Genomic DNA, 18,147 nt, shown 5'->3' with positions numbered 1-18,147 from the left:
TTTGTCCTCTCACTCTCAAAGAGAACCTGATTGTCCCAATAGCCTCAGGATCACTAGAGTTCTCCCCAGGAAATTATTATTATTATTTTATGCTGAGGCAATCTGGGTTAAGTGACTTGCCTAGGGTTATGTAGCTAGAAAGTGTTAAGTGTCTGAGATTAGATTTGAACTCAGGTCATCTTGATTTCAGGGCTGGTGCTCTATTCATTGTGCCACCTAGCTACTCTACCCCAAGAAATTATTTTATGCACATTTTACCTTGAATTTTCTTTGTATATGTTTCTTATTAATAGAATGTAAATTCCTTGAGGGCAAAGAGTATTTAATTTTTGTTTTGTATAATCAACATCTCCACAGAACCTGAAAAATTTTATGTGATGCCCAAATGCTTGTTGAATTTTAAAACTAAATAAAAGAAGCCAGTTAAATTCAGGAGAACTCAATTGAGATAACATTAATATTTTAGAAAATAGGTGTCATTGTGTTTTCATTTATATGATATTAGCTGACTAAAAGTGCAGGAAAAACCAGAGAGTAGAGCATTGTCAAGTAGTAACTTTGTAGTTATTTTTGGGGGGAGGGCGAGGATAAACAAAGTAATAGGACCTTGGAAGCAAGCAGAGCAGCCACTAAGAGCTCAGACTTGGTTTTGAAACCAGTTTGTATCTTGAGATGACTATATGCAGAGACATAGGCACTGCTTCTGTCTTCAGTACAGAAAGCTGCAGAATACTGTTACATCATGAATTAAATACTAGAAAAAATGGTAGGCTTTGCTTCAGTCTCTAATACAACTTCAGTATAACATAACCAGAAGAAGTGAGGAAGAAGGGACATCCACAGAAAGTTTCTGATTAAAAGAAGTAGATTTAATTTAGTATTATTTAATACCTGTAAAAATTTATAAGGTGGCATACTACTGTTTAGAGCATTGATCCCATTATGATTGCTTCAAATCATTAATTAGTTTTGAAAGTTACATTTTTGTTTCTGGTAATTTAGATGCTATTAAAGCTACATTAAAATTATCTGATTCAAACATTTTATTATATAGATAACAAAACAGTCCTTTCTACTATCCCATGCTAGAATTTTAGATGAAGAAGAATTTAATGTCTTGGCTGGAGGTTGACCTTTTTTCTAATATTCTTAAACTATTGTTTTTGAAGAGGCAATTTATACTGTAGGTATAATTTTTGTAATTGTGTGTAAGAGACTTTGTACCAATTCTTTAAAATTGTATAATTTAATATACAAGCCAATATAATAAAAAATTAATGAATAATACTTTTATCTCCAAAAAATTCTTATTATGATACCCATTTATAGCTTAGCACTTGGAGTAGAGAGTCTTGAATTGACAGTGTAATCAGTTAATTACAGTCATACATTTAACAGTGTAATTAGTAAACTACCTCATTCCCTTGAAAAAGGCAGTTTGATGCTGAAGAGGCACAAGTATGTAACTTAAAAGGAGATTGAGATGGAGGGAAGAGGAGAATAAAGGAGCAAGGTTTGGGTTAGGTAAGATGACAGGATTATTGACTAAATAGAGCATGCCAGAGCACCCCGGGAAGCTTATATAGTTTGCCTTTTTTAAGTCAGACAATCAAAAGCATCCATTAAGCACTTAATATATATGTTAAGCATTGTGCTCATTTAGCTTTAAAAATGGAGTTCACATAAAAGTATACATCCATTCTTTCATGTACTTAAAATACACCAGTAGTAATTTGCCCATGTAGTCTCACCTCTTACCCATGATCTAATTCCTTCATTTTATAGATGAAGTAGTTGAGGACTAATGAAATCAAAGTCACACACTGCTAGTTAATGTCCTTAAAAGTTCAATATTTTTTGGTCACTCAGAATTTATCGCCTACGGTGTTCCAGGAATTGGGCAAAATATTGGAGATACAAAGGCAAAACACAAGTCCCTGTTGTTAAGAAGTTCATTCTAATGCAGGAGATACTGTGCAAATAACAATGTATAGACATGCTATATGTGGAATAAATTGGGAGTAGTCTTAAGAGGAAGGCATTAAGATTAAGAAGTTTTATGCTTACTTTTGTAATAGTTTTATTTTCTTATGAAAAAATGCTCTCTCATTTGTAATTTTTTCTGTCAGAAAGATTAAGCCATAGATCTAAACTACCAGAAAGTTAAAAAGATCTCCATTTAATGGCAATCTGCTGAAATTGTCCATACGGCCTTACAGGTCAATGAAGAAAAAGAATCATAGGATCCAGAGCTAAAAGAGACTAAAAGAGATCAAATTTCTCTTTTTTTGCTGTTGAAAATATGGCCTGCTGATAAATCAGATAACACATTATTGTTAGAGGGATATTTAAACTGTCTTTGCTGCTTTCTGTCCACCATGTGGATCAGTCTATATATGTTAATTCCTGTGTACAGATACATATACTGAAAGAAATATTTTCCACAATCAAGATCGAGAAACAAAAACCTAAATGGCAATTCTCATTACATTTCTTGTAAATGTTTGGAGCTGCTTTATGAAATGATTTTGAATAATAATGCTTCTACAAAGCAATTTCATTTGGACTTTTAAAAACATTCACAGAATTATCATTTTTATTTATTTTTTAGAAATCAAAAAAAATTTATTTTTAAAGCACATCATTAATTAAATTGTTTCCTATTTAGGACTTTAAATATTTTAAATAGCTACTTATGAGAATGCTCCTTGCAATAGTTTATTTTAGTGGAATGGCATTGGAAATGTGTATCTGATTCACATAGGTGTAGACAAAAAGTAAAATCCATCTCTCACCACATCTTAGTATTCTGATATTTCTTTAACGTGTTAAAGAATACAGTATTCTGTTTTAAAGAAGTCTTTTTACATTTGTGGAATACCCCTGACAGAGATACTTAAAAGAGGAAGAATTCCTGGGCTCTTGTTTTTATAAAGTTGAGCCATTAATTAGAGTATTTCAGAGCCCTGGGCTGTTTGGCATGTTAGACATATAATCATTGTACACAGTATAGGCATGCAAAGAATACATTTCAACATGTACAACATTTCAACATATACAAATGTTAGAGGAGCAAGTGTTAGAGGAGCAGTCGAACTCTTATAAGAGATGAAGCCATAGTTCCTTTTGACATGATAGAAGAAGCTTTGGTTCTGGTAACATCTCTGCTTTGTAAAATCTGGGGTCATGGCCTCTCAGAGCTAATAGTGAACCTTAGGAGAATTCTGCATAGTAGGAAATTACTTTGTATTTTCATTCTAGAATAGAAATGTCATATTTAAGGAAATCTCACAAAGTTTCAAAGCTTGTAGTCCCGTAACATAATTGCTTATCCTTATCCATAGTATATTTTTGTTTGAAGTACATCATTTTATATGTGTTTTTAAGTTTCATTCTTGTTTCTCCTTTCATTACTTCTAGAGTTCAGCAAAACCTGCAGATTGGAAATATCAAAATGGACTATCTAATTCATGGCTTTCTTTAGATTGCACAATTCATGTTAACATTCATGTCCCACTTTCATCTACAACTGCCAGCTATTCGCTGGAGAAAAATACAAAGGTATTAGATATAATAAAGCTTTTAATATTATTAAAGAATTGTTAAGTTATTATCTTTCTTTTCTATTATTTGACATCATTATATGGTGATTTGTTACAGCTGTCTTTTTTTTCTGTGTTGTTTATAAGTACCTTGATGATGTGCATAATCAACCTGTGACTTATAGTTGTTTTGTTTCTTGGACACAGTAGTGGTTGGTGTAAACTTTTATTGGAAAAAAAAAATTGTCCTGGTTTTTCTCTATCTTGGACCTCATTTTAGGTTTTCTTATTTTGCTTTGTATTATTTTTCTCTATATCTTTTGTTGCTTTTCCCTTTTGTTCTTTCTATTAACAAGAGAACTCTCTGAAACTATTTGATATCTTTCATTCCATATTATAGTTTCTTTCTGTAGTATCTTATATTCTTTTTATTTTTTCAGACTTTTCAATTGAGTAGTAGCTGTAGTTAAACTTTTGTTCTATTTTACATATATTTAGAGAGATTTATTTACATTTTAGATATACATATAGATGCTCAGGAAAGGAGGGTTAAAAAATATGTATGGAAGATTAGGCATATATTTCAAGTTTTTTTTTTTTTTTAACATGATTGCAAGAATATTATCTTAATAGTAAATGTTGCCAATACTTTTAGTTTTTTAAAGAACTTTGTAAGTATGGACTTAATGAGATGTTTTTCTTTTAAGAATGGACTTTCACGCTGGGCCAAGCAAATTGAAGGTGGTGTGTATTTGATCAATGGACAAGTTAAAGAGGAAGATTGTGAACTCCTGGAAGGACAGGTGAATTCAGGAAATTATTTAGCTATTAAGTGACTTAAAATATTTCCTTTAAGATGAAAATAAAATGTATGTATATTCTGACAATACCATAGAATTGGTCTATCATTTAGTCCCAGTATTTCTTTCTTTCCTTTCCTTCTTTTTTTTTTTTTTTTTTTTTTTTTGTTGCTGAAGCAATTGGAGTTAAGTGACTTGCCCAGGATTATACATATAGAAAGTATTAAGTGTCTTGAAACCAGATTTGGACTCAGGTCCTCCTGACTTCAGGGCTAATGCTCTATCCACTGTGCCACCTACCTGCTCCTGGTCCCAGTATTTCTAAAAATTTGTACTTTAAAATGCAATTAAGGGCCAAATATATTAATTAGACTATGAATGAATCTTGAAAAACTTGCTGGAACTACCCTAATATTTATAGTTCTGTGGCTCTGAGTACCATCATAGTAATTGACATCTTCTTTATTCTGTTATTAGATCCAGAATGATTCTGACTCAAAACCATGTTTCTAGTGAATTAATTGGAATAGAAAAGGTCAGAGAAGGATTGAATTTTCAGAAGTTTTGCTGATTTATACTTCAAAAATTTCATCCCAAAATTGTTTTTTTTGATGATCAGTATGATAAAAAAAGTTGTACTGTTTCTAGATAGCATTTTTCCCTTAATTTCTTTAGATTTTTCTTATTAATCTTATAGTATTTATAGTTTTTGAACTTTTATTAGATCTGTTCTCTGTCACTAAAAATGTCTTTATGATAGTTCCTAAATTGCCTCTTTAAAGAATTTAAATGCAATATTTATTGCCTACATAATTAGTGTTTTAATTTTTTTTTCTTTCAGAAAAAGTCTTCCAGAGGAAATACTCAAACTACTAGTCAAACTTTTGATGTCAGAGTTCTAACACATTTGGTAAATATTGGGAAAATGCTACTAATCTAAAATCTTTTCAGAAAGTCATTAAAATGGCAAGAACAAAATTGAAATTTAAGTAATTCATAGATATATCATTTTTCTGAAACCATTTCTGACTATATCTTTAGCCCTAAAGCTTGGAGGAAAGGAAGAAAGAATGAGAGATCATGGTGTTCAAGGGACGTTAGGTTTATAATTGGGGAGAAGTAGGAGCTTATAAATGATTGGCCTTAACTTTCTCTATAGTATATGTTGCTGAAAGAGAGTAGTGATAGATGGTACAGTGTGAAGGAAAAATTTAGACTCAGTTGTGAGAAATTTTATCAGGGAAAAATAAAAGGATTGGTGCACAGTACTGAAGGCCCATTTAAGATCAGATAATATATGTGAGCTTCATGTGATTGGTATGGCTAGCTCTTATCCATGTATAAAGCATTTAAAGTTAGATGGTGGGGAACATAAAGGGAAGATGATTATCTCATCTGCCTCCAATAAACTCCAGTGAACCCTATTTTGCCACAGGAAGAGATTATAGGAAGGTACAGAATGCCATATTTAGAGAATGGTTAGTCTTCCCTTTTTTCTGGAACATGGAGGGTCTGAAGGAAAATAATGAAATAGGTCTGGAAATCTAGGTTGGGAGCAGATTGTTCCAGGTTTTTAAATACCAGAGTAAGAACTTTATTGATTGATTGCAAAGACATTTGGGGTTGACTTGCCCAGGATCACACAGCTAGGATGCATTAAGTATCTGAGCCCAGATTTGAACTCAGGTCCTCCTGACTTGATCTATTGGATAGAGCACCAATCCACCACACCAACTAGCTGCCCCACTTTATTTATATTTTATTCCACAAGTACTACATCAAAGTTTTAGGAAGTTTTTCTCTTATTCTAACAATTTTCTTGCCTTAACTTTCATCCATGGGTTGCATTTTCTAGAATGGAGAACAAGGGTGAACTGCCTTATACATGATAATCTTTCACTTGAAGATTCTATCATATCCTTCCCCTTTCTTGTCTATTCAGTCTGTCTGCCCTAATCAAAAAAATAGAAACAAGTTTCCCCAAAGAGGACTGTAACTTAAGCTACCGTTCTATCTTCCCTATTATTAAAGTCCTACAAAAAGCAGTCTGTATTCTTTGATACCCTGACTTCGTTTCCCCTCTTCCCATCTTTCCACCAATTTCATCCTTCATCTCTTGTAAATAAGGTATCCATTCCCATCATTCTACTGAAATTATATTCCTTAACATTATACTTTTCTGATACCTTTCCTGTCCCTCTAACTGCTTCTTCTGTTTCCTTTGCTTCCTTCTTCTGTGACCCTTCTTTTTATCTCTGTCCCTTTCCCAAGAGATGGACATTTCAGCAAGTTTTTTGCATTTGTTTTTTTTTTTTTTTTTTTTTTTTTTTTTTTTTTACTGAGAACTCGCTATATTCTCTTTCTTAGTGATTACCTCTACTCTATGGTTTCAATTATTATTTCTGTGTGATAGGTTACCAGTTTTTTGGGTTTTTTAAAAAATTTTTCCCTTAAGCCTCATTTTGAAATCCATACTGGGTATTTATATCTGCTTGTCATTACTAGTACTTCAAATTTGTACTTCAAAAATCAAATTCATATTCTCATTTAAACTAGCTCCTCTTGATTTTTCTGTATCTGCACTCTATTATTATTCTCCTAATAAAGTGGGCTTGAAATCTTTCTGAGTATCTTCTTCATTCCAGTTAGGTTTTTTTTTGGTCAACCCAGGCAAAAGTGACCTTCATATTATCTGAACCTTATTATCTGAAGCACATGCATTATGTATTATATCTCATATGCTTTATCTATCATCTTCTTTCTTCTGTTGATTTGGAAGCTCTTTGAGGGCATCATCATTCATTCCTCTATAATACAAAGTTTAAAAGCAATTGCTATTCAAGATTTATTTTTTGGAATGAATATTTGCATTCAGGATACATAGGGACTGGACTTGTAATTTCAATGAAATAAAACATTTTCAGAAGATGGAATTCCCTTAGTGATGCTAGTTGGCATTCTCTCTGCCACTTAGTTTTATTTACTTAAGAAAACTGACAGTAGGTGACTTACCAGAGTTACATAAGTATTATGTGTTAGAACTAGGATTTAAACCAAGGCTTTGCTGGTTCTGATGCCACACTACTTTTCATATTCTTAAAAGAAAAATAAATTGCATTTGATTTCATTAACAATATAGATGCTTAGGAAAACTACTAAACTACAAAAAGGAAAATGGGGTAAAGACCATTTCATAATTAAGTTAAGATATTTTCAAATACTGGGGTAGGAAGTAAATCATGCTCATACCAATGTAGTTTAACTTGGCACTTTTTAATTTCTGTTGGGAAGATTACTTAATCACTATTTAGACTAAATTCAATATTTCTCTTTCAGCTCCTCAATTCAAATCACAGATCAACAGCTACAGTCCAGGTCTGCAGTGGTTCTGTAAACCTCAGAGGTTCTGTAACATGTAGAGCTTATATTCACAGCAACAAACCCAAGGTTAAAGATGCCGTTCAGGTCAGAACATATCTACTATCTTGCAGACATGATAATATTTTACTACAGCTATTCCATACATTTTAACCTTTTGAAACTTGGAATCATTCATTTGGCTCTATTTGGCAGAACAATGTAGTGTATATACCATTAAGGTTCTCTTTAGGATTCTTGCAAGGAAAATGTTTAAAAAACTAAATGTGAGCATTATTCTTATTTTTAAATTACTAAGCTCACAGTACTAATGAAAATGTAGTTTATCCAGATGTTCAGAATAAAATCTGAGAACTTAGGGTTCACAGATCTTTATTCTCTTTTTTCTTTAAGTTGAAATACCTTGTGGATATTCCTTGGTATTTTCAAAGGATCTGTGGTTACATCAATGTCAGTAATATTGCTCTTTTATTTTTTTGGTAATTACCCAGGACTGTATATAAAAATTTTTTCTAGTTCTTTGAATAGCTCGTAAATAATGGTACAACCAGGTTATCCTTCCCAGATTGTTGCTGCATAAAAGATCTATCTCCTTGTCAATTTAATTTTTTCTTAATGAGGTTTGTGTTACCTCTTGCTTAAAAGTCATCCTTTATAATATGCTTCACCCTTCTTTCTTCTGATGTACATCTTTTCATTGTTTTTTGGGTCACTCAATTTTGATTCTTAAAAAATTATGACAACTCTTAAATTGTAGCTGTATGGTAATTATCAAAAGTAATATTACTGTCAAAGAAATTAATTTTTGTGTTTAGGAAGCATCTTTCATTTGTTGAACATATACTATTTTTCATATAAATTATTTCTCTTATTAATAAGATGTAGTGTATATTGTTTTATTTTATATTTCTCCATTTTCACATATGAAAGCGGTAGGAATTTATCCTTACTTGATGATTACACAACTTCCTAGAATCATCAGCCTAACATGGATGAATTATTATAATGTTAAAATAAATCCCAGGTCCTTTACTTCTTTGAATGTTCTTTTTCTGAGACCAATAGAAAAGATTGAATTGTCATGTTGGGTACCAAGTCATTCAGAAATTATGAGAATTATGACAAACTTTGGAATAATTATGTAGTTTACCAGTTCAGAGCATTGACATTGAATAGTATTATTTACACAATATATTTATACTTATTAATTTGGAAATAACTAATTTGGGTAGAACTGAGCTGAAATTTATCTTTATTCTATTAAAGGAAAAATACCTTTATGATATTGATGAATATTGCTGAAGAGAAAAATAATAAAAGTGAGTTTGGAAAGGAAATATTTACTTGCTTTAAGGACTTGTCATTCATTTTAGATTTAGAATTATGTTTTCATGTATACTTAAGTAAACATAATTTGCTCTGTTTCAAAATTGTATCAGGATTTTATAGCAAGATCTATATAGTAACATGTCAGTTTCTAATTATGTTGTTGTTTTGTCTGTAGGCATTAAAAAGAGATATCTTGAATACAGTGTCTGATCGTTGTGAGGTACTTTTTGAAGATCTTCTTATGAATGAAATACCAAGCAAAAAAGGTTTGAATATATAAAAGATTTTTAAAATTTTAATTTATGTTTTCTTTATTTGATGCAGGAGTAGTATATCAAGGTATAATTGGATATATTCTTAGAGCTTTGTGACAGAATAAGCTATTATCAGTTACAATAAAGTCTTGTTAGCACTTTATGAATAAAATCTAGCAATACTAAGACTTGGGAAAGCCATATTTTTGTGAATTCCTATGACATGCAGAAGAAACTTCTCCTTTGTATTTTCCATTTAGAAAGTTGCTAAGCTATCTCAAATTTAGAGGTATGATATGGCTTAGTGGATAGAAAGAGATCTGGAGTCAGGAATACTTAAATTGAAATCTGTCTTCAAATACTTACTGGTTGTATGATCCTGGGCAAGTCACTTTAGGCTGTTTGCCTTAATCCACTGGAGAAAGAAATGGCAAACCACTATCTTTGTCAAGAAAAGCTCATGAATGTGAAGTCATGAAGAATTGGACACTATTGAGCACCACCACCAATTCAATTTCGTAATTGAGAATTAAAATATTTACTCTGTAACTAGTTTTAAACATGGATCTGAATTCCACAAGTTAAAATGTGGGCAAACATTCATTTGAGAAGTATAAAATTTGAAATGGAAAGACCATAAAATCTTATGTGTAGAGTTGGAAAGGACTTTGGATGCCATATAATCTCACCCTCTTGTTTTAAAGATTATAAAATAGAAACTTAAAGAGAATAAGTGATTTGTCTGTGGTCACATAACTGGTGTTGAAGGAGGGATTCCGCTTCAGGCAGATCTTCCTAAATCCTGCGTTTTTACTACCACTTGGCCTCCTGTACATTTTTAGAAGTTGTTTAGTTGTTTCAGTCATGTCTGAGTTTTTGTGACCACATTGGGGATTTTCTTGGCAAAAGTATTTGAAGGCTTTGCCATTTCCTTTTTTAGTTTATTTTACAGGTGAGGAACTGAGGCAAACAGTGTTAAGTGACTTACCCAGGATAACACTGAGGTGAGATTTGAACTCAGTTAAGAGGAGTCTTCCTAACTTTGAGCCAAGCACTCTATCTACTGCCACTAGGCTGCCCCTGGCTGGGAGTTATCTGTAGATAAATGGTACTGAAGCCATGAAAGCTTATGAAATCACTAAGAGGAACACCTGAAAGGAGAGAAAGTATGGGCACAGGACACTGCCAGGATATTTGTGGTTTGTATGTAAGACATGGATGATGGTTCAAGAAATGTACTAAAGAAAATAGTCACAAAGAAGGAAAGAATAGCAGCTGAGATGCCAAGAAACTCTTGTGAGGAGGCAAAATCTCGGAAAGGAGCCAGTGGAAGATCCTTTGCCTCAAATGTCTTATGCATACAAATGTTCAAAGTTCAGGTGTCAGATGAGGAGCTCACTGAGGTCCTAATATAAGGAACCATTTTGATCTCATAGGGATATTGATACTTGATTAAATGAAAACTGACTGGCCTGTGGTTCTGTTGATAAGAGCAAAGTCTGGGAAAGAAACTGGTAGCATTATAAGTAAAAAGGTATATTCCTATGAGGAAATCTAGAAATCAGAGAAAGGAATCATGAAAAGAGTATTTGGATCTAATGGTTCATATGAAAGGTTTTTTTAAGCATCTTTTTGTCTATTAGAAAGATCTTATAGATAGTGATATTTGATAGTATAGTGGTAATATTAAATATATATAAATCACAGCACCCTTACATGTATTTGCGATTTGTATAGAACATACTTTCCATTACAGTTTTTTAAATAAACAGATGCATTTCTTTGAAATTGTGGATGATAGGGTTTATATAATTGTATAGAACCACTTTAGTTAATAGTAAAAACAAGAACCAAACCAGTAGCTTACAATTAACTTTTATTTTGTTGCTCTGGTATAACAGTGTAATCATCAATTTTTTTTAAAAGAGAAATAAACTTGAGATTTATGTGGGACATTTTCTTTTTAAGTTATTTGATTCTTTCTTTTTTGACTGTCTTTAGAAGGCTGACTTGAGTTCTTCACTTTAAAATATTTCTTTGAAAATGAAAATAAATATAGGAATGGTTTTTGGAATGTCAGAATTGGCATCCCTGTGTTTTCTGAGTTTTTAGTGTATCTTAAAAAAGAAGCTGTTATCTTTAAAAATATATTTAACAATCTCTATTTTTGTCATCAGATGAAAAGTAATTAGAAGATCAGTAGTATTCTTTTTTTCCTTCTGAGGCAATTGGGGTAAAGTGACTTGCCCAGGGTTACACAGCCAGAAAGTGGTGTCTCAGGCCATATTTGAACTGAGGTCCTCCTGACTTCAGGCTAGTGCTCTTTCCACTGTGCCACCTAGTTGCATCTAAGACCTGTATTCTTAACAAATAAATTTAACTTAGCTTTTGGGGAAAAAAAAGTTAGAAATGTACTTTTCTTTCCCTTTCTTCTTCTTGTTTTCCTTGTTCTGTGCTATTATTTTCTGTTAGCAATGTGTTAATGTGTTTCAGAAATAAACCAAACACTTGGTCAGTCTTTAAAGTAGAGGGAAACATTTTTAAAGTTTTTTTTCCCCCTAGTACATAACTATATTAATGTAGCCAAAATATTGTTTTATTTTGTATTCTAATGCTCCTTCCATTTGTATAAATTATGAGTTTCAATTGATATTTTTATCTTAATTATAATAATAGTTAGTAGATATGTTTATATCTATATGATTAAATGAGGCAGTTAAGAAGTTACAGGGCCAACTGCAGTACAATGATTTTACAACTAGGAGGCAGGCTGGTCAAAGAGAAGAATTTAATTTCCCTTTTTTGAAAGGTAGATAATATGCTATATCTAGAAATAATATGCTAATTTTTATATTTCCTGTGAAACTTAAGGAATTTATCATTGTTTTTCATCTTATATCTAAAGTCTTTAGTTGGGTCCTTATCAAATAAATGCAATTTTTGTTCTTTATAAGTACTTAACAACCATGTTTTTACCTATCTTCTCCCCACCTCCTTCTCCCCCCCCCCCCCTCGCCCCATACACCTTTGTGATTTGGAAAGTAATAATATAAAATCCACAAAAATTGCTATTACTGAAAGGCAACATTCTGTAAATAAGTCCTTTTAAAGAGTTGACTACCCCAAAAGCACAATTTTAGAGTTTAAACCATATGCTATTCTTTTATATTTATTTGCTCTTGTGGATAAAATTATTTATGTGGAAGAATAGGGTAAACAATTTTAGATTTCATAACCCTATTGTTTTTTAAAATATTTTTATTGTTACTTTTTGTTTTTAATCATCCTATTTATTTTAATAGAAAATTTTCCTTTAGTGGTATCCTTTTGCTTATAATATGGCAGAATCAACCTTATATTTAAATCCTTGAAGAGTTGATTCTAGTCACTTTTCATGATTTTTTTGATATTATTCCCTTTCATATTAATCTGTGCTCCTGCCAATATTCTACTAGTTGTTTTCCTGACATCATCCTTAACTACTGACTTTCTGTCTTTGTACAAGCCTAGAATGCCTTTGTTACCTCTGAAATCTTAGAATTGCTAGTTTCCTTCAATGTTTAGCTCAGATGCCATGATCTAAGGGAAGCTTTTCCACATGCCCCAAAATTGTTAGTGTTCTCTCCTATCTCAATTTATTTCAATTCAATAATTGAATTGAATAGCTTAAAAAATTCCCCAGATTATCTTGTATTTATTCTATATTATGGGCATTTTTTTTTCCCAGTAGGTAAACTCCTTTTGGCAAGAATTGCATTATTTTTGTCTTTCTATTCCTAGTACCTCGCATATAGTAATTGCTTAATCACTGTGGTTTTTTTTTTTTTAATTAAATTGGTCAAGTGCTGAAGAGGATAGAAAGGTATCTTCATCTGTATTTTTTAATTTTTTATTGTTTTGATTTAATAATGCCACCATTGCCAAGAATATCTTTTTCATAGTCAATAATAGTATCGTTTACATGATAATAATTATGTTTTTTTCTAGATTCTGAAAAAGAATTCCATGCTCTGCCACACCGAATATTTGTCTCTATTCCTGGCTCTAGTGTAATGTTGTGTGATTATAAATTTGGAGATGAGTCGACTAGGGAAATTCAGGACCGTTTTTTGGAATTGTTGGATCAGCAAGTTGGAGTAGATGACTTAGAAATTGCGGAGGATATCACAGGTAAAAATCAGATCTTGATTTAAATAAGGAGGTATCATTGAATCTATGGAAACAATTAAACTTGGGCTCTAGTTTGCTTTTTTTTCCTTTTTAAAAAAAATTGAAAAAAAGTAAGATAAAAGGGAAAATAGAAAAGAAATACAAAACAAAATAAAGCAAAACAAAAAAAAGCATTGTCATGTGTCCAGCAGAACATCAGGGAGGATTCAAAATATATAACAACAAATAAACAGATCAAGAAAATACATACACACACACACACACATACACACACACAAATATATATATCCCTCCCTTGTCTTCTTTCCTCACTTTTTGTTTCCCCATCCACCCATCCCTCTCCCCTTATTTCTTTATACATTTTGGAGGGTGCTAATATATATGTAGTATTATCTATTGAACCCATTCCCGATGTGAGTAGGTCTTCCCTCTAATGCCTCTGTGTCTATTCTTCCTCTGTACTTTATGTGTATAATATGATTGTTATTTTTACCTTAATTCTGTCAATCTTTTTTTTAGTTACCTATTGTTGATATGAATCTTACATACGAACATGTATATATATGCATATATATAAACAAATAATTTGCCCATATTTAAACAGTTTGTCCATGTTAAGTTCTTAAAATTGATCTTCATATTGGCTCTTACATGTTAAAATTTCTGTTGAGTTTGGATTTGGTCTATAGAAAGTCCTGAAAATCTGCAAGTTTGTTGAATGTCCATTTTTTTCTCATTTAGAATTATAGATTTTCTTTTTAATGGATTATAGACATTTTTAAATATTGTATAGAATTTTGCTGGATATGATACTTTTGGCTACATGTCTAGTTCTTATGATTGTCGGTAGGTATGATTTCAAAATCTGCAGTCTTTTCTTGTACCTGCTGATAAGTATTGTATAATTCTAACTGTAGCTCCAGCATATTTGAATTGTTTTTTCTTATTTTCTTGCAAAATTTTCTCTTTGATCTGGGGTTTTGAAATTTGTCAATAATATTTCTATGTGTTTTGCACACAGGATCTCTTTGAGGTGATAGGGATTATTTCCTGCATTATTATGTAAAAGTTCTCTTTTTGGTCAGAACTTTTTGGCAGTCCAGTTATTCTAGTGTTTTCTTGATTTGTTTTTCAGATCTGCCATTTTTCTTATATTTCAAATTTTGTTTTTTTTTCTCATTCTTTATAACATTTTGTTATTTCTTGGTCTCTCATAGTTTCACTGGTTTCCTCTTGTCCGATTCTATTTTCTTTTTTCCCCCCTTTTTAATACACATTGCTTTGTGAATCATGTTGGGAAAGAAAAATCAGAACAAAAGAGAAAAATTATGGAAGAGATAAAAAACAAAAAGGAAGTGAACATACATGTGTTGATTTACATTCAGTCTCCTTAGTTCTTTTTTGGGGTGCAAATGGCATTTTCTGTGCAAAGTCTATTGAGATTGCTTTGTATCACTGAACTACTGCAAAGAACCAAGTCTTTTCATAGTTGATCATCACATATTCTTGCGGTTATTGTGTACAGTATATTCCTGGTTCTGCATGTTTTATCATAAGTTTATGTAAATCTTTCCAGGCCTTTCTAAAGTCAGTTCATTTTTTAATAGAACAATAATATTCTATTACCTCCATATACCACAATTTATTCAGCAATTCCCCAATTAATGGGCATCTTCTCATTTTCTAATTCTTTGCCACCACAAAAAAGAGCTGCTACAACCTTTTTTGTACATGTGGGTCCTTTTCCTTCCTTTATGATTTCCTTCGGATACAGACCCAGGAATGGCACTGCTGATATACATAATTTGATAGCCTTTTGGTAATAGTTCCAGATTGCTCTCCAGAATGCTTGGATCATTTCACAACTTCACTAATGGTGCATTAGTGTTCCAGTTTTTTCACATCCCCTCCAACATTTATCATTATCTTTTCCTTTCTTCTCAGTTAATCTGAGAGGTATGAGGTGGTACCTCAGAATTGTTTTAATTTGCATTTCTCTAATCAATAGTGATGTAAAGCATTTTTTCATGTAGCTATAGATGGCTTTAATTTCATCATATGAAAATTGTCTGTTTATATCCTTTGACCAGTTAGTTGGGAAGTGACTTGTATTCTTATAAATTTGACACAGTTCTTTGTATATTTTAGAAATGAGACCTTTATCAGAAATACTGGCTGTAGAGATTTTTTCCCTAGCTTTGTACTTCCCTTTTAGTCTTGTTTCTGTTGATTTTGTTGGTGCAAAAACTTTTAAATTTAATATAATTAAAGCTGTCCATTTTGCATTTCATAATGTTTTCTAGGTTTTGTTTTTTTTGTTTTTTTTTTTTTTTGGTCATAAATTCCTCCCTTCTCTAAAGATCTGATAGGTAAATTATCTCTTGTCTCCTAATTTGTTTAAGGTATCATTCTTTATACCTAAATCATTTACTAATTTTGATTTTATTTTGGTTTGGGTTGTGAAATGCAGGCCTTTGTTGAGTTTCTGACATATTTTCCAGTTTTCCCAGCAATATTTTTCAAATAGTGAGTTCTTATTCCAGAATCTGGAATTTGATTGTGTGAGTAGTGTTTTGTAATTGTGTTCATAAAGTTCTTGGGTTAGGCCCCCAAGTATTTTATTTTGTCTACAGTAATTTTAAATGGAGTTTCTCTTTCTATCTCTTGCTGGTGGGCTTTGTCAGTAATATATAGAAATGCTGATGCTTTGTGGGGGTTTATTTTATATCCTGCAACTTTACTAAAAGCTGTGAATTGTTTTCCAGTAGATTTTGGGGTGATTTACTAGGATCCTCTTAAGTCTATCATCATATCATCTGCAAAAAGTGATAACTTTGTTTTCTCATTGCCTTTTCTAATTCCTTTAATTTCTTTTTCTTTTCTCATTGCTAAAGCCAAATTTCTAGTACAATGTTGAATGATAATGGTAAAATGGTCATCCTTGTTTCACCCCTGATCTTATTGGGGATAATATATCCAGTTCCTCTCCATTACAGATAATGCTTGCTATAAGTTTTAGATAGATACTGCTTATTATTTTATGGAAAGCTCTCTTTATCCTTATACTCTCTAAGTTTTTTTTATTATACTCTCTAATGTTTTTTAAATAGGAATGGATGCTGTATTTTATCAAAAGCTTTTTCTGCATCTATTGAGATTATTATTTAATTTCTGTTGGTTTTGTTCTTGATGTGGTTGATTATGGTAATAGTTTTCCTGATACTGAACCAACCTGCATCTCTGGTATAAATCCTACTTGTCATAGTGTATTATCCCCCTGATAAGTTGCTATAATTTCTTTGCTAATATTTTATTTTTAAATTTTGCATCAATATTTGTAATATTCTCTCTAAAATATAATCTTCTCTTGTTGGGGTTTTCTTGGGATCTCTGGGAACAGCTGTTTCAGTTCAGTAATAGTTTGAGACCCCTCAGTGGATTTCAGTGGAAAAGCTACGATCCTGATTCAAGTGGAAAAGCCTCTCACCCGGAGCGCAGCGCATGTTCGTGGGGCACCTGGTGCTAAATCATTCGTAGACGACCTGCTTCTGGGTCGGGGTTTCGTGCGTAACTCCGCTGAAATCTGACCGAGAGCCTCTGTCTGTTTCTTTTATCCAAGAGGGAGGAATTGTGGAATATGAGAGAGAGGGATAATGGGTTTTCTCCCATAGTGCTCTCTGGCCCAAAGAGCTTCAAGGGAGGTGTGAACTCACAAAGGTACAAAGTTTACTTTGTGAAGCTGGCATACTTGTGAACTCCAATGAGTAAAGGTGCAAACACAAGCATTGTACTAATTAGTTCTACTTAGTACCTTGTTTCAGGTTCTGCCCAAAACATCTTCTTGTAAGATTAGATCAACTCTAATTAGTTAGCAGTTTGTAAGGATCCCAACAAGTAATCACCTCAAATGCAGCCAGGAGTTAAAGTCCAAATTCTTTATTGTCTCTTTCTAAGCCGTGTTTCCTTTCCTGCAGCCTGGTTATCTTTCTTATAGTCTAGATCCTTTATTATCTCCTTCCTGGGGCTGGGCAGCTTTCTGGGGAGCCTTTCAGTCTGGCCTTGGTTCAGAGAGCTTGAGCTCCCACCTGCCTTCTCTGGCTTCTGAATCTCCTCGACTAAATCCTGACTGAGGCTCCTAGCTTATATATGCTCTCTTATAAAAGGTGTGAATCTTGTAGAACTATATTAAGTATTAAGTACATGTACTGAACTAGAGAACTGTTAAGCACTATGCTAAATTAGATAACTATTGCCTTTGTCAATTTCACTGACTTAGCACCTTGTTTCAAGTTCTGGCCCATAACAAATATTCACTAGGGAGATTGGTCTATAATTTTCTTTCTCTGTTTTGACTTTTTTTTGGTTTAGATATCAACATCATATTTCTGTCATAGAAGGAATTTGACAGGACTCCTTTAACCATTTTTTCAAATAGTTTACATAGTATTGGAATCAATTGTTCTTCAAATGTTTGGTAGAATTCACTTGTGAATCCATCTGGCCCTGGAAATTTTTTTCTTTAGGCAGTTCATTAACCAATTCTAATTTTCAAAGAGTTATTTTCATCTTTGAGATTATTTCCTCTTTTAACTTTTTTTCAAAAGCTTCTTTTTTCTTAGATGGTTTTAATTTTTTTCTTAATTTTTTCCCTCAATATCTCTCATTTGATTTTTT

The 18,147-nt window shown here is 32.2% G+C and overlaps 1 protein-coding gene across 2 annotated transcripts in view; it reads left to right on the top strand.

The window, feature by feature from the left end:
• Window positions 1-18,147, top strand: part of ODR4 (odr-4 GPCR localization factor homolog) — a 103,498-nt gene that overhangs the window by 16,730 nt on the left and 68,621 nt on the right. For both annotated transcript variants that reach the window (XM_051998771.1, XM_051998770.1), the window contains exons 7-12: window positions 3,421-3,561; window positions 4,250-4,345; window positions 5,184-5,252; window positions 7,679-7,807; window positions 9,225-9,315; window positions 13,291-13,473. In XM_051998771.1, coding sequence (XP_051854731.1) covers window positions 3,421-3,561; window positions 4,250-4,345; window positions 5,184-5,252; window positions 7,679-7,807; window positions 9,225-9,315; window positions 13,291-13,473 — 709 coding nt within the window. The remainder of the gene's footprint in view (window positions 1-3,420; window positions 3,562-4,249; window positions 4,346-5,183; window positions 5,253-7,678; window positions 7,808-9,224; window positions 9,316-13,290; window positions 13,474-18,147) is intronic.

This window comes from Antechinus flavipes, chromosome 4 (assembly GCF_016432865.1).
Source record: "Antechinus flavipes isolate AdamAnt ecotype Samford, QLD, Australia chromosome 4, AdamAnt_v2, whole genome shotgun sequence".
NCBI lineage: Eukaryota > Metazoa > Chordata > Mammalia > Dasyuromorphia > Dasyuridae > Antechinus > Antechinus flavipes.
This window is presented reverse-complemented; position numbering and strand designations above follow the sequence as displayed.